This window comes from Stegastes partitus, unplaced genomic scaffold, assembly GCF_000690725.1.
Source record: "Stegastes partitus isolate 25-593 unplaced genomic scaffold, Stegastes_partitus-1.0.2 Scaffold749, whole genome shotgun sequence".
Lineage (NCBI taxonomy): Eukaryota > Metazoa > Chordata > Actinopteri > Pomacentridae > Stegastes > Stegastes partitus.
Window position 1 is genome coordinate 275,495 of NW_007578480.1, and position 13,935 is coordinate 289,429.

The 13,935-nt window shown below is 43.7% G+C and overlaps 1 protein-coding gene across 1 annotated transcript in view; it reads right to left on the reverse strand.

Annotated features, from left to right (window-relative positions):
- Window positions 1-13,935, reverse strand: part of neu1 (neuraminidase 1) — a 22,026-nt gene that overhangs the window by 3,156 nt on the left and 4,935 nt on the right. The window contains exons 2-5 of the mRNA XM_008291550.1: window positions 12,755-12,944; window positions 11,461-11,723; window positions 6,442-6,624; window positions 831-1,050 (exon numbers count right to left, since the gene is read on the reverse strand). Of these exons, the coding sequence (XP_008289772.1) occupies window positions 831-1,050; window positions 6,442-6,624; window positions 11,461-11,723; window positions 12,755-12,944 (856 nt within the window). The remainder of the gene's footprint in view (window positions 1-830; window positions 1,051-6,441; window positions 6,625-11,460; window positions 11,724-12,754; window positions 12,945-13,935) is intronic.

Sequence of the window (13,935 nt, forward strand, 5' to 3'; positions counted from 1 at the left end):
AGAATACCTTGATAGTCTTGAGATTTCATTGTACCCTGCACAGATTCAAGACACGCTGTGCCAGATGCAGCAAAGCAGCCCCAGAACATAGCAGAGCCTCCTCCATGTTTCACAGTAGGGACAGTGTTCTTTGTTGATATGCTCCATTTTTGCGTCTGTGAACATAGAGCTGATGTGCCTTGCCAAAAAGTTCCAGGTTTGTCTCGTCTGTCCATAGGACATTCTCCCAGAAGCTTTGTGGTTTGTTAACATGCAGTTTGGCAAATTCCAGTCTGGCTTTTTTATGATTTGTTTTCAACAACAGTGTCCTCCTTCGTCGTCTTCAATGAAGTCCACTTTGGCTCAAACATCAACAGATGGTGCGATCTGACACTGATGTACCTTGACCTTGGAGTTCACCTTTAATGTCTTTAGAGGTTGTTCTGGGCTCTTTTGTTACCATTCATATTATCCATCTCTTTTATTTGTCATCAATTTTCCTCCTGCGGCCACATCCAGGGAGGTTGGCTACAGTCCCATGGATCTTAAAAAAAAGCTTCAAAAGCAATGTCTGATTTTCATTGGTTAATTTTCATAGATTTTTTATTTATTAGATTTTTTATTTATTATTACTTTTGTCAGATTCAAGTTATTTCTGTGACCATTGTGGGTTTTTCTTTCATTAACTGAGAACAATTTTGTCCACATGTGTATAACCTAAAGTTCCTGATAAGACCTTCAGGAAAGTTATAAATGCAAAACTTTTATGTATAACCAAGTATTTTTTTACAGAACAGTATTTCCAGTTTTCCTCAAAGTTTAGAGGAAGAGGATGTCACGACTCTACTTACTGTGCTGTTCGTTGGCTGGGTTGGTAAAGAAGAGCACTCCTTCCTTTTGCATAGCTCCAGCTGCCACTGCAGGATCCACCAGCGTGTAGTCAAAGGACAGATCATCTATGGGCAGAGACAGTCCTCCGTCACGGCTGCGCACCACGACGCGACACCGACAGTGGTAGTTGTTCTGGTTCCGCACGTTGATCACGATGCTGCCGTCCATCATCTCAAATGGCTGCAGAAGGACGAAGAAAGAGAAGAAGGATGGGGAATCTGTGATTGAAATCAGTATTAGAGGAAAACAGGAAGTGAAATTAAACAATTAGCATTTTTTATTTCCTGCACAGAAACCCCAAAGAGATTTTAGGTGCTGTAAATTCAAAGCTTTGTTAATTGGGATTTCATTTACTATAGACTGAACTCTCAAACTGTGGTAAGTGTACCACCAGTGGTACGTGAGCTCCCTCTAGTGGTATTTGGAAAACGGCCATAAATATTTTTAAAAATTAAAATTATTTTGAAAATATATATTATCCAAAACATAGAATCAAAATACATAACATTACATATTAAATTCACATTGTCTTTCCTTTATTTTTGTCTTTATCAGTATCCTACAATCATCTTCGCTGCCACCTCTTCGCTAGCGCATTCGCCGCTAACTGTTAGCAGTTTTCGCTAAGACACCCCCGCTTTGACACGCTGTCAAAAAATCCTGGCGAGGACCCCGAATGTCGTCCCCTCCAGCTGTATGTCCGTCTGGGATGTTGTCATGGAGCCACGTTTCAGTTAAAGCAAACACACAGCAGCCCCCCCACTTTCTGCGGGTTTCTCTCAGGAAACGTAGTAGCTCGTCCAACTTGTTGTGGAGGGAGCGGATATTGGAGAGTAGGAGGACGGTCCTGCTGGTCTGGAAGGGTTAGCCTTTAGCCTAGCACGGCTCTCTTCCTCCTCGTTTGTTTACGTTCGTACCGTTTGCGCTTCCTTCTCTCTCGGGTAACTGCCGGCGTAGTCTCCGATTGGATTCCGTGTTGGTAGAGTATATCCACATCGCAACCGATCGCCGCAATTCCCGCGCCGTTCACTGTCCTGACGCCCAGCAAAGTCTCCCGACTGTAAGTTTTGCAGAATGAACGTCTGGGATAGACAAGACACATAAAACTTTCATTCTGGCTGTCTCCTGAATGGGCCGCTGCGTCCATGCGCGCCGCCATCTCATCTACATATCGGCCCTGATCGCGCTTTCGGAAAAGGCCGTGCGCTTTCTCCTTCCTTTCGTGACAACGTGTATGTGTGAGAAAGGCTTCTCTTGACTTGCCGCCATCAAGACAAAATCCAGAAGCAGGATGGATGCTGAGCCAGAGCTGTGACTAAACTTGACCACGATCGAGCCAGATACCACAGGACTGTGCGCGCAGAGACAGGTGCACCCCTCTCATTAGGCGCATGTAAGTTGCTAACAGTCGTGAACATGCTGCCAGTTCTTAATAACTGTGAATAGTTCATTGATCACTTTTTCCTGCTATGTTGCTACAGGTTTTACTTCTAAGTAGCAGAGTGTTAACACTGACGACACATTGTTCAAAGCGCGACTGAAAGACTGTTTTGAGCCTAATAATGTTCAGACAGGTGTGTGTTTTTGGTCCCACATGTGAAGACGGTGACAGTGATGACCAGAAAGGTCTTCATGTCTTGTTCATTCCGACATAATGCACTGACTTTTGTAATGTGAATGTTCATTCATGTTATAGATTTGTGATATATTTTTTTTACATTTATGGTTCTACCAGCCTGTTGTGTGTGTGTGTGTGTGTGTGTGTGTGTGAGGTGCTGCACCTTGTTATGTTATATATAGTTATAATGCTACTGTTGTGTACAGTGTGGCTGTTGCTGGCAACAATTATCAATAAATAATCCTCATATTCAGAGTAAGCATGCCTCCTTTGTGAACAGTAAATAGGGTCAGCCTTCACTACTGTATGTTCAGGTTGGTCATAATGGTGGTACTTGGAGAGCTCGATATTTTCTTCAGTGGTACACACTGTAAAAAGTTTGAGAACCACTGTACTAAAGCATAATAGATATCCCTGTTTATCAAATGGTCAGAAATAGCAAAAAAAAACACCGATTTTAGATTTTGTCTTTAGTTTGTATAATTTATAATAATGCAGCGATAAAAGGACACCAAGAGCTCAGTTCTCAGATTATTCTTCCCAAGAATCCTCAGGAAGTAGCGTCTCTGCTGTGCCTTCTTCAGGATTGAAGTGGAGTTTGCAGTCCAGGTCAGGTCTTCACCGATGTAGGTGCCCAGGAACTTGAAGTCTGGCACCATCTCCACCCTGTCCCTGTTTTTAGTGATGGGCTGAATGTCTGGTTTACACCTCCTGAAGTCGACAATCAGTTCCTTCGACTTGGAGGTGTTTAGGACGAGGTTGTTGGTGATGCACCAGACTGACAGTCTCCATTCTGTACGCAGTCGCATCTCTTCCAGAGATGAGCCCCACCACCGTGGTATCATCCGCAAACTTGATGATGGTGTTGTTCGGGTGGGTTGGGGTGCAGTCGTAGGTGTAGAGGGTGTAGAGTCGGGGACTTAGCACACAGCCCTATGGAGAGCCGGTGCTGGTGCTCAGTGCTGAGGACAGGTGGGGCCCTACTCTCACCCTCTGGGAGCGGTCTGTCAGAAAGTCCATGATCCAGTTGCAGATGTTGTGGGAGAGACCCAGGTCCCCCAGCTTGCTTACCAATCTGCTCGGGATGATGGTATTAAAAGCCGAGCTGAAGTCCAGGAAGAGCAGCCTCGCGTAGCTCCCTCACTGTTCCACGTGTGTCAGCGTGGTGTGCAGAGTGGTGGCGATGGCATCCTCCATAGACCTGTTGGCTCTATAGGCAAACAGGTGGGGGTCGAGTGTGGGTGGCAGGCATGAAGTGATTTGACTCCAAACCAGTTTCTCAAAGCCCTTCATAATGATAGGGTTAGTGCCACTGGCCGGTAGTCGTTGAGACTGCTGCTATTGTTCTTTTTTGGTAGAGGGATGATGGTGGAGGACTTTAAGCAGGGTGGGATGGAGCACTGGGTGAGGGACTGATTAAAGATGCTGGTGAAAAACCCAGCTAGCTGGTCAGCGCAGTCCCTCAGCACCCTCCCTGTCAGCCCGTCAGGTCCTGCAGCTTTCCGGGGGTTCACTGCCCTCAGGATTCTCCGCACTTCCTGTACCTGCACAGTGAAGGTCTGGCTCTGGAGGGATGTCAGCTGCAGTGTGGGCCCCGTTGGCGGCTCAGCCTCAAAACGGGCGAAGATGAATCAAACATGCTTCAGTGTTGTGCGTGAATCAACCCACAAAGGCCAGTTTTGAGCCAGGAAAAACAATGATGTGACTGGTGTTTGATTAATTATGACACTTTGGTACTACCTCAGTGAGCAAAACAGAGAAAAGTATTTTAAAATACTTTTTTTAAATGTATGTTTCATTATTTACTTTTTGTCCACTAGAGGGCAGAAAACACCATAAGACCCAGTGCAGCATTTATCTGGATTGATGTTTCTGTTCAACTGACTGAATTAAGCACTTCACTTAATTTTCTTTAAACATTGCTTTTTAACATCAAATCTAAACTATCTTATCTGCTGGAAATTAAAAGTAGTTGCTAACATTCTTTGGGGCTGGACAGGCAGCACACAAAGGATTCATCAGATGTCTTGTTTTTATCAAAGATGCAGTGGGCAGAAAACCAGAAAAGGTAAAGAACCACTATATTTAATCTCAGCTTCAGCTCAGAACCCATTTCTCCTAACTGAAAGTCCACTTTATAATCCATTCAACCACCATGTATCACTCAAATTGTGGACCACGCTGTCTTTATACGGTCACACCTCTGCTGGATTGTTCAAAGTCTCCCATCTCAGAAAACATCTCCTAAAGCCTGAACACAGAGCTAAGAGGAGGAGCAGATGTCTATTTTCCTCTCAGACAACTTGAATTATAATATGCTGAAAGATTATTTCAGGAGGGTTTTGGGACCTCTGAGTTGTTGCCTTTTGCAGATGGTATGGTTCCATTGGCTTCATCAGGTCTGGCTGTGGGTGAGTTGCTGCCCTAAATTAAGGAGTTGAAGTATCTTGGGACTATGTTCAGGAGTGATGGGAAAATGGGGGTTTGAGATGAGCAAATGGACTGGTGCAGCATCAGCAGTAATGCAGGGGTTGTACTGGATCATCGTGGTGAAGAGGGAGCTAAAATTGAAGCTCTGGATTTACCAGTCGATTTGCATTCAAAGCCTGAATATTGGTCATGAGCTCTGGGTAGTGATTGAAACAACGAGATCATGGATACGAGATGCTGAAATGGGTTTTTTCGTAAGGTGGCTAGACTCTGCCTACGAGATAGAGTGAAGAGCTTGGAGTAGACTCGCTGCTCTTTCGCATCAAAAAGAGCTAGCTGAGATGATTCGGGCAGCTGGTCGAGACTTCCTTTCGAGGTTTTCCAGACACTTCCAACTTGGAGAAGACCCCAGGGTAGACCTAGAACTCGCTGACCTAGAACTAGAACTAGAACTAGAACTTACATGCCTCATCTGGCCTGAGAACGCTTCAGGACCCCTTAGGAGGACTTTTAAAATGATGCTGGGGAGAAGGACGGCTGTTGCCATCACAACCCCAGATAAGAGGAGAAAATGAATGGTGGATGAAATTTTATTATGGAATTTTGCCCAATGATGCCAGAAAAAATAGTGCTTACCCCGGCTTTAAATTTATTCTTACAATTCTAAAATACCTGCCAACAGCTGCAGGAAACTGGCTTCATAAAGACTGTAATAAGTTACTTTGTATATAATTAAAATGAAAACACATAAATTAAATTACATTAAATGAAATTAAATAAATTGCGTTAATTCAAGTCATGTCGGGGCACTTACAATATTATATTATTGTAAGAAAACCAATAAATTCAATGATTCCTTTTCAGCAAGGTCTAGATAGACAGCTGGGTTAGGAGATTTAATGAAATGACATTTTGAGAGCTTGCCTTTCAATGTGACGCATTAACTAAGAGTAGTGTCATTCAACACCGTCACCTATTAGGGTATTGTTCATTTCACTTACTGTGGTTTTGCCTTTTCCTGGTAGTGCTGGTGCAAGAGAGCATACAATTGCAGTTCTTTGTGCAACACAGTGAAGCCGGATGGGAAATGTGAGACGAAAAAGGGGTAATGTGTTGCTGCAGAGGATCAGCTGGCCAGGAGTTAAACCAGGCATTTCTGAGTCAGCCTATTCTTTAACATTTTTAAAGGCATTTTGATGCTTGGTCACTGTTGTACCCACTCATCATAAAGTTACATTTAGCACTGCACAAATCACATTCAGGACTGAAAGGAATATTCCTGTTTTTTTTTAGTTTGTTTGTTTTTTAAAACGATTTTTTGCAGATAGTCATTATTTTTAGATTGGTTTCAGTGGAAAATAAACTTCCGTTTCCACATAAAATCATGACTTATGGTGTGACTTTTTTTTACATCATTCAGCCCTAGTTTGCAGCATTCCTTTTAGCCACTACAGTAGAATGGCAGTTAACTCCCCTCCAATGTGAGCCATGAGAACATACGTGATCATCAAACAGCAGCGTACCTGGCACTCGTCAGGGTTGAAGTCCTGCGCTTTCTTCTTCTGGTTGTATGGAATGCTTTTCAGCGCTGCACCGTTGTACCAGTGACGTCCGTGGTCGTCGCTCAGGATGCAGAAAACTCCGTCGCCCTCCAGTGTGCCATGACCACAAACCACCAACCTCCCCTTCGCTGGACTGTAGCGCTTCTGTAGTGCACAAATGGACGGAGCAGAAAGATGCTGAAAGTAATTCTCTTAATCGTGAAGTATTTCTAAGTATTAAAAGATAATGTGAGAGCCAAGACAAAAGATTGAAAACATACTGCTAAATAAGACAAAAGTGGAAATAAATAAGCGAGCCACTGTGTAGTAATTGTTTGGTCACTGGCATTGTCGTTTTCTTGTCATTTTACTTAATAAAAACACAATTAAAATGGGGTTAAATAATAAAAATAATAGTATAATGACTGTAAAAAATGTCTTTAAGCAAACCATGAATAACATTTCTATAAACATTGCCTGATCTGTTGGGATTTTTCAGAAGGTCCATTAACATAGATGATATGGGACAAAAGCAGCTAATGTGTATAATTATAGCTTCTTCACAAATAAATGTTAATAAAATTAATAAAACATTGCCATCTGTTTCAAATACATTTAGCACACTTGTTTCAAGAGACCATAATCAAAGCTCTACATTTAGTTAAATTTGAAATACATGATATGATGTAATAAAGTCACATCAGCAAGCAACTCAGACAAATGCAAAAACCAGATGTTTACACTGTACAGGTTTAACAGGATTTACACATCCATCCATTATCTATACACCGCTTAATCCACACTAGGGCCGCGGGGGGCTGGAGCCTATCCCAGCTGACTTAGGGCGAAGGCAGGGGACAACCTGGACAGGTCGCCAGTCTATCCCAGGGCTACACTTAGAGACAGACAACCAAGCACACTCACATTCACACCTACGGACAATTTAGAATCACCAATTAACCTCAACATATTTTTGGACCTTGTGGGAGGAAGCCGGAGAACCCGGAGAGAACCCACGCTGCACGGGGACAACATGCAAACTCCACACAGAAAGATCCCAGTGCCCCCACCCGAACGTGAACCGGTGACCCTTTTGCTGCGAGGCAACAGTGCTAACAACTGCGCCACCTTGCAGCCCAGGATTTACACAGAGATTGCTTAAATTTAAAAACACAGTTGATCCTGATATTTATACTAACAGTATGTTCAGTCAGATCACACAAATACAAAAAGATATATCACACCAAAACAGCCCTTCTTTTTACTGTATCCACTGACTTTTCATACAAACCAACACTGATACATCTGTCAAGCAATATCAGATAATTTTACAAACCCTACAATATCAATCAATCTGACTCTAAATAATAAAGACAGTGAGAATGGATAAAACCAGTGGCAGAAGATGAAGTCAAACTACAAATACTCTGTTAGAAGTACAAACTGTAAGTAAATGTATGTATTATAAGAAAAATGTAATGTATCAAAAGTATTCATCATGTAAAGTGACCTTTTAAGCATCACTACTATGCTGTTCAAAGCAGAGCCAGTTTTAACTACATATCACTGCATGGTTTGGTAGTTTGATCAATGATGCATCATATTTTATACAGCAGACTTTGGCAGGTGGTAACCTAGATGTCTGAGAACAGATTTTGTTGCACAATAACATCACAACCGGGCAAGACAAAGTCGTTAAACTTTGCAGGCATTTAACTGACATTAAAATTAAAATTGGGCTCGACAACTGCTCGGTGTGTTTTAGGGAACTTTTTTCTCCCACTGTTGACAAAAAGGTGACAAATTACAACGAAGTAACATCACTGACCAGATGTGGATGATGCAATTATGCCGGGACTTCCAGTTTGCACCTAGACACAGCTGTTATTATCTTATTGCATACAAAGTTTTGCTTAATTTCCAAAACATCAACACTGAGAGTCCACCTGACAGACCTCTTGTCAGCCACAGTGGACATGCAGGAGCTTTAATTTACAGTAACCACCGTATATCTGCGTGAGAAATGCAGTGAAGGAGCCATTTTTTTGCTATGTTTGTGTTCTTTTTGTGAACTCCTCCAATGATCAAGTGCAGCTTCCCTGTTTTGGGTTATCGAGTGCAGCACTTAATGGAGACATGCGGTGTTTAGACAGATTTTTGTTCCTCTTTATCTTCTGTTGTGGACATTGTTAATCATTAGCAAGTGGTGAGCTGCATCTATCTGGATAATAAATAAGAACTCTGACCACATAAATCAGGCATTTTGATTCTAAGTACACGCCACTGTAGCCACTCAACAGCTTTACAAACTACAAGTAGTAGTAAAGTAAAAACTACAATAATTCCCTCTGAAATGCAGCTTCATGAAGTAGTACTAATATAGTCATACTCAAAAAAATACAAATTTGTCATAATTTTCTTTAATACACTTCCAGACTTTCCACCTGTTTCACCTTGTGACTCTTGTTCCTCTTTGTGGAGACAGTTTGGATGAAGCTGACATATTTTGTCATGACAGCATATTAAGCTATATTTGTTTATACTTTTTTAAACCCACGTCTGCAATGTGAATGCAGATTATTTGGGCTCAAAATAAGCCAAATCTGGTTGTCAAAATTCTGACAGCTAGATGTCTTTATTGGCTAACAAAGCTGCTAACTCAGCAGCCTGACTCAGCTGAGTTTGTAACATCATGACTGACTGTGATAAAGTCAATTTTAATGAACTAATCATCCGTGAAGTCTTTAAATTATTCAGTCAAACTGCAGTACTTTAAGCTGTTATAATGATCACTGTCTTTTTGAACCTGAAACCAGAACTAGGATAGTTTTCACTTCTTATTTGGGGAGTTGTACAAAAATCCATCCATCCATCCATCGTCTTCCGCTTATCCGGGGTCGGACCGCGGGGGCAGTAGGTGGAGCAGGTCGTGCCAGACCTCCCTCCCCCCGGCAACACTTTCCAGCTCTGCCTGGGGGATCCCGAGGCGTTCCTAGGCCAGCCGAGAGATATAATCCCTCCAGCGGGTTCTGGGTCTTCCCCGGGGTCTCCTCTCAGGTGGACGTGTTCGGAAAACCTCCAGAGGAAGCCTCCCCAGAGGCATCCGAACCAGATGTCCATACCACCTCAACTGGCTCCTTTCGACGCGAAGGAGCAGTGGCTCTACTCTGAGCTCCCTCCGGATGTCCAAGCTCCTCACCCTATCTCTAAGGCTGAGCCCAGCCACCCTGCCGAGGAAGCTCATTTCGGCCACTTGTATCCGCGATCTCGTTCTTTCGGTCATGACCCAAAGCTTGTGACTATAGGTGAGGGTTGGAACATAGATGGGCAGGTAAATCGAGAGCTTCGCCTCTTCACCACGCCTGTCCATGTCACGCTCCATTTTCCCATCACTCATGAACAAGATCCCGAGATACTTAAACTCCCTCGCTTGAGGAAGCAACTCCCCCCCCAATCGGCCGAAGCCTCCTTTCCAGCACCCTAGAGTAAACTTTCCCGGGGAGGCTGAGAAGTGTGATACCTCGATAATTGGCACACACTCTCCGGTCCCCCTTTTTAAAAATGGGAACCACCACCCCAGTCTGCCAATCCACAGGCACTGTACCCGATGCCCACGCAACATTGAAGAGACGTGTCAGCCATGACAGTCCGACAATGTCCAGAGCCTTCAGCATCTCAGGGCGAATCTCGTCCACACCTGGCGTTTTGCCACCGAGGAGCTTCTTAACTACCACGGCGACCTCTACCACGGATATGGACGCAAAAGCCCCCAAGTCTTCAGGCTCTGCCCCTTCAGCTGAGGACGTGTTTACCGGGTTCAGGAGTTCCTCGAAGTGCTCCTTCCACCGCTCAATGACATCCCCAGTCTGGGTCAGCAGTTCTCCTCCCCAACTGTACACAGCCTGGGCGAATCCCTGCCTCCCCTTTCTGAGGCATCAGACGATTTGCCAGAACTTCCTCGGGGCCGACCGAAAGTCCTTCTCCACAGCCTCCCCGAACTCCTCCCACACCCAAGTTTTAGCTTCCACGACCGCCGCAGCTGCAGCCCTTTTGGCCAGCCGGTACCTGCCTGCTGCTTCAGGAGACCCCCGAGTCAACCAGGCCCGAAAGGTCTCCTTCTTCAGCCTGACGGCATCCCTCACTGCCAGTGTCCACCAGCGGGTTTTGGGGTTGTCGCTGCGACAGGCACCAGCGACCTTCTGGCCACAGCTCCTAATGGCTGCTTCTGCAATGGAGGCTTTGAACATGGACCACTCTGACTCCATGTCCCCAACCTCCCCCGGGATGCAGGAAAAACTCTTCCGGAGGTGGGAATTGAAAACCCCACGGACAAGGGCCTCCGCCAGACGTTCCCAGTTCACCCACACAACACGTTTGGGTTTACCAGGTCTGTCCGGCAGCCTTCCCCACCATCGGATCCAACTCACCACCAGGTGGTGATCAGTTGACAGCTCAGCTCCTCTCTTTACCCAAGTGCCCAAAACATACGGCCGCAGATCTGATGATATGACTACAAAGTTGATCATCGACCTTTGGCCTAAGGTACTCTGGTACCAAGTACACTTATGAGCAACCTTATGTTCGAACATGGTGTTTGTTATGGCCAATCCGTGGCTAGCACAGAAGTCCAAAAACAAAACACCTGGGTTCAGATCAGGCAGGCCGTTCCTCCCAATCATACCCACTTGACTTGTACAAAAAGATATGCATTAATCAGGCGGCAACACAATTTGTGCATAATGTGCCTTGGAGGATTTACACAAATGGAAAAAAGGTTTTTACATCCCCTGATCGCAACAGCTCCTCTGGGAGCAACATAACTTTACAATCTGCCCTTAAAGCCTCACTTAAACACCTGTAATCACTAGTATGTGAAGTGACTGATTAACCTGTCAGTAGCTTGTAATCACAACAAAACCATCGTATCACGAAGGTAATTTGGCTTAAATTTTAGCTCATCACTGTAGCTTCTCCCATCTTACTGTCACATCACTCTCTCACCTGGATGCCGAAGCCCGGTCCGGGAGCGAAGCTCTGGACCCCGAGCTGGACCGAGAGATTTCTGGGCGTGCTCCAGGTGAGGCCATCATCCTGACTCGCCACCATCATGGTGCTGGATGGGCCGCAGTGGTAGAGGTGGAAGCAGATGGTGTAGATCAGAATCACCGAGCCCACCTTCTCGTCCACCACCACCGAGCCCAGGTTCAGGCCATCCGGCTCCGTAACGTCATCCACGATGAAGGTGGTCGGGGACCAGGTGGCTCCTGGAGGGATGGAGGAGGAGGCGACCAAAACTGTGACCTCAGACTTTATATTTAGTTTAACTTTAGTCAGTTCCTTCACATTCATACACTCGGAAACACTCAGACAGTAAAATGAAGAGAAAACTCTCATGACTTATGTATATACACAGGTATGTGAGGCTATTTCTGCTACCACTGCACAAGACAAAAGTTCACTGTGACTGCATTGATGGCCCTATAAAAGAACATTTGTTAGAACAGTGTTTCTAAAGGCTCACAGGACACTTAAAGTAAACAAATGTACCTTATCTGCAGCATCCAGTAACACAGAGAGATAAGTGTCTAAAATGTTGTCTTGGTAGGCACATGATGAGCTCTGTGAGGAGCCATGTACACACACTCTGTTGACAGGAGATTCAGAATCAAAATGACAAAGATTCTGTTTACTTGCATTGAGCTTCTAATCAGTAAACACTTCTAATCCATTCCTTTGGTCTCCTGTTGTGGTTTTTTTTTGGAACAAATCTGTTTCATCTACCTGAAAAAGAATTCGCACCACACGTGAAACCATTTGAGAAACTTTTGTGAAACTGCAGTGTTCTAAATATCCTAATTAAAATTAAATCAAAACTAAATTGCAGGATTTCCCTTTAGGGATCAATAAAGTATTTCTATTCTATTCTATTCAGTTTGATTCTCCCACTACAGCTCTATTTAGAGTATTGTCTTAATCAGATCTCTACTTTAAGACTGAGATGTGAAATTTTATCCTGTGTTAAACATATTAATACTGATAAACCAAAATCAGTATGTTTCCAGAGCTCTTTCAGAACCTATATCATATTTACTTTTTAAATAAGTTTACAATTAAGCTGAAAATGTAATTAAGATAGAAGTTTTCCTTCCAACTGCCTGATGCTGACATAAGTTCCTCCTTGTACTTTCAGAAACAGTAAAACTCTCCTAAATGTCTGTAATCAGAGCACCATCTGACAGTGTTATCTCGTGCATGTGTGCACACGGTGTGTGTTCTCTCTCTCAGCTGGTCCTGCCTTTGTCTGTGGAGCGCCTCATTGCAATGAACTTTGCTCCGATGTCGCTGGCCGTTGACTTCCTGGCTTCAGCGAAGGCCAGCAGACTCCCTTTGGTGGTGAAGGTGAGCAACGGGATCCTGTAGGTGTTGACGTGGCCCTGAGCCCCGCTGACCCACAGCAGCTGCTCCTCGTACACCAGAGGGTCGATCTGGACAAAGAGGAGGACAAGGAAGGCTGAATAATGCAACATGTGGTCACGAATCCTGGCTTCTTCCTTTTTCTCATTAAATAAATAAGTCTGCAGCATTTTGAGGGCAAGTGAAACTGAAACTGGTCTTATTTCACAACCACCTACGATTTGTTCAGAATGCAGCTGCAGGTTCTCAAGTGGTACATTCCAATTTATCTGTACTGGTTAGCGTATATAATATTGTAGGGTCTTAGTATTAACATTTAAGTTTATCAGGTTAATATGAATCATGTAAAATATTGTAGTACTGTCTTAAACTTAACATTAAAATCATTCAGCTAAATTTTTATAATTAAGAATTTTGTACGGTTTTAATCTTAATATTTGAGTTAGTCAGATACATTTGTGTTTTATACAATCTTGTAGGGCCTTAACCTGAATATTTCTATTTGTCTGGTAAAATCCTAAAATATAACATTGTACATTCCTAAACTTAATATTGAAACAAGTCATCTAAATTTGTACATTTGAGTCCTAATCGTAATATTTATTTTATTTAGGCAAACTTTTTACAGTGTGTAATATTTTAGTATCCAAACCTCAATATTAAAATTAGTCAGGAAAATTTTCATTTATATAATATTTTAGGTGCCAAAATTGTAATATATGAACCTACCCCTTTTCCACTAAACCGGTTCCAGTGCCAGTGTCGTGCCAGTGCCTGACATGGAACCAGTTCTTTGTGTTACCACCGCCTAAACACCAGCCAGACAACCAGACTCTCACATTCACACCTACGGACAATTTAGAATCACCAATTAACCAATTAATTGGACTGTGTGGGAGGAGGCCGGAGAACCCACACTGCACGGGGAGAACATGCAAACCCGAATGTCCTCACCGGGACGCGAACCGGCGGCCTTCGAGCTGCGAGGCAACGGTGCGAACTACCGAGCCTTGCAGCCCAATATTTCAATGAAATAGGTACATTTCTACAAAACAATTTAAT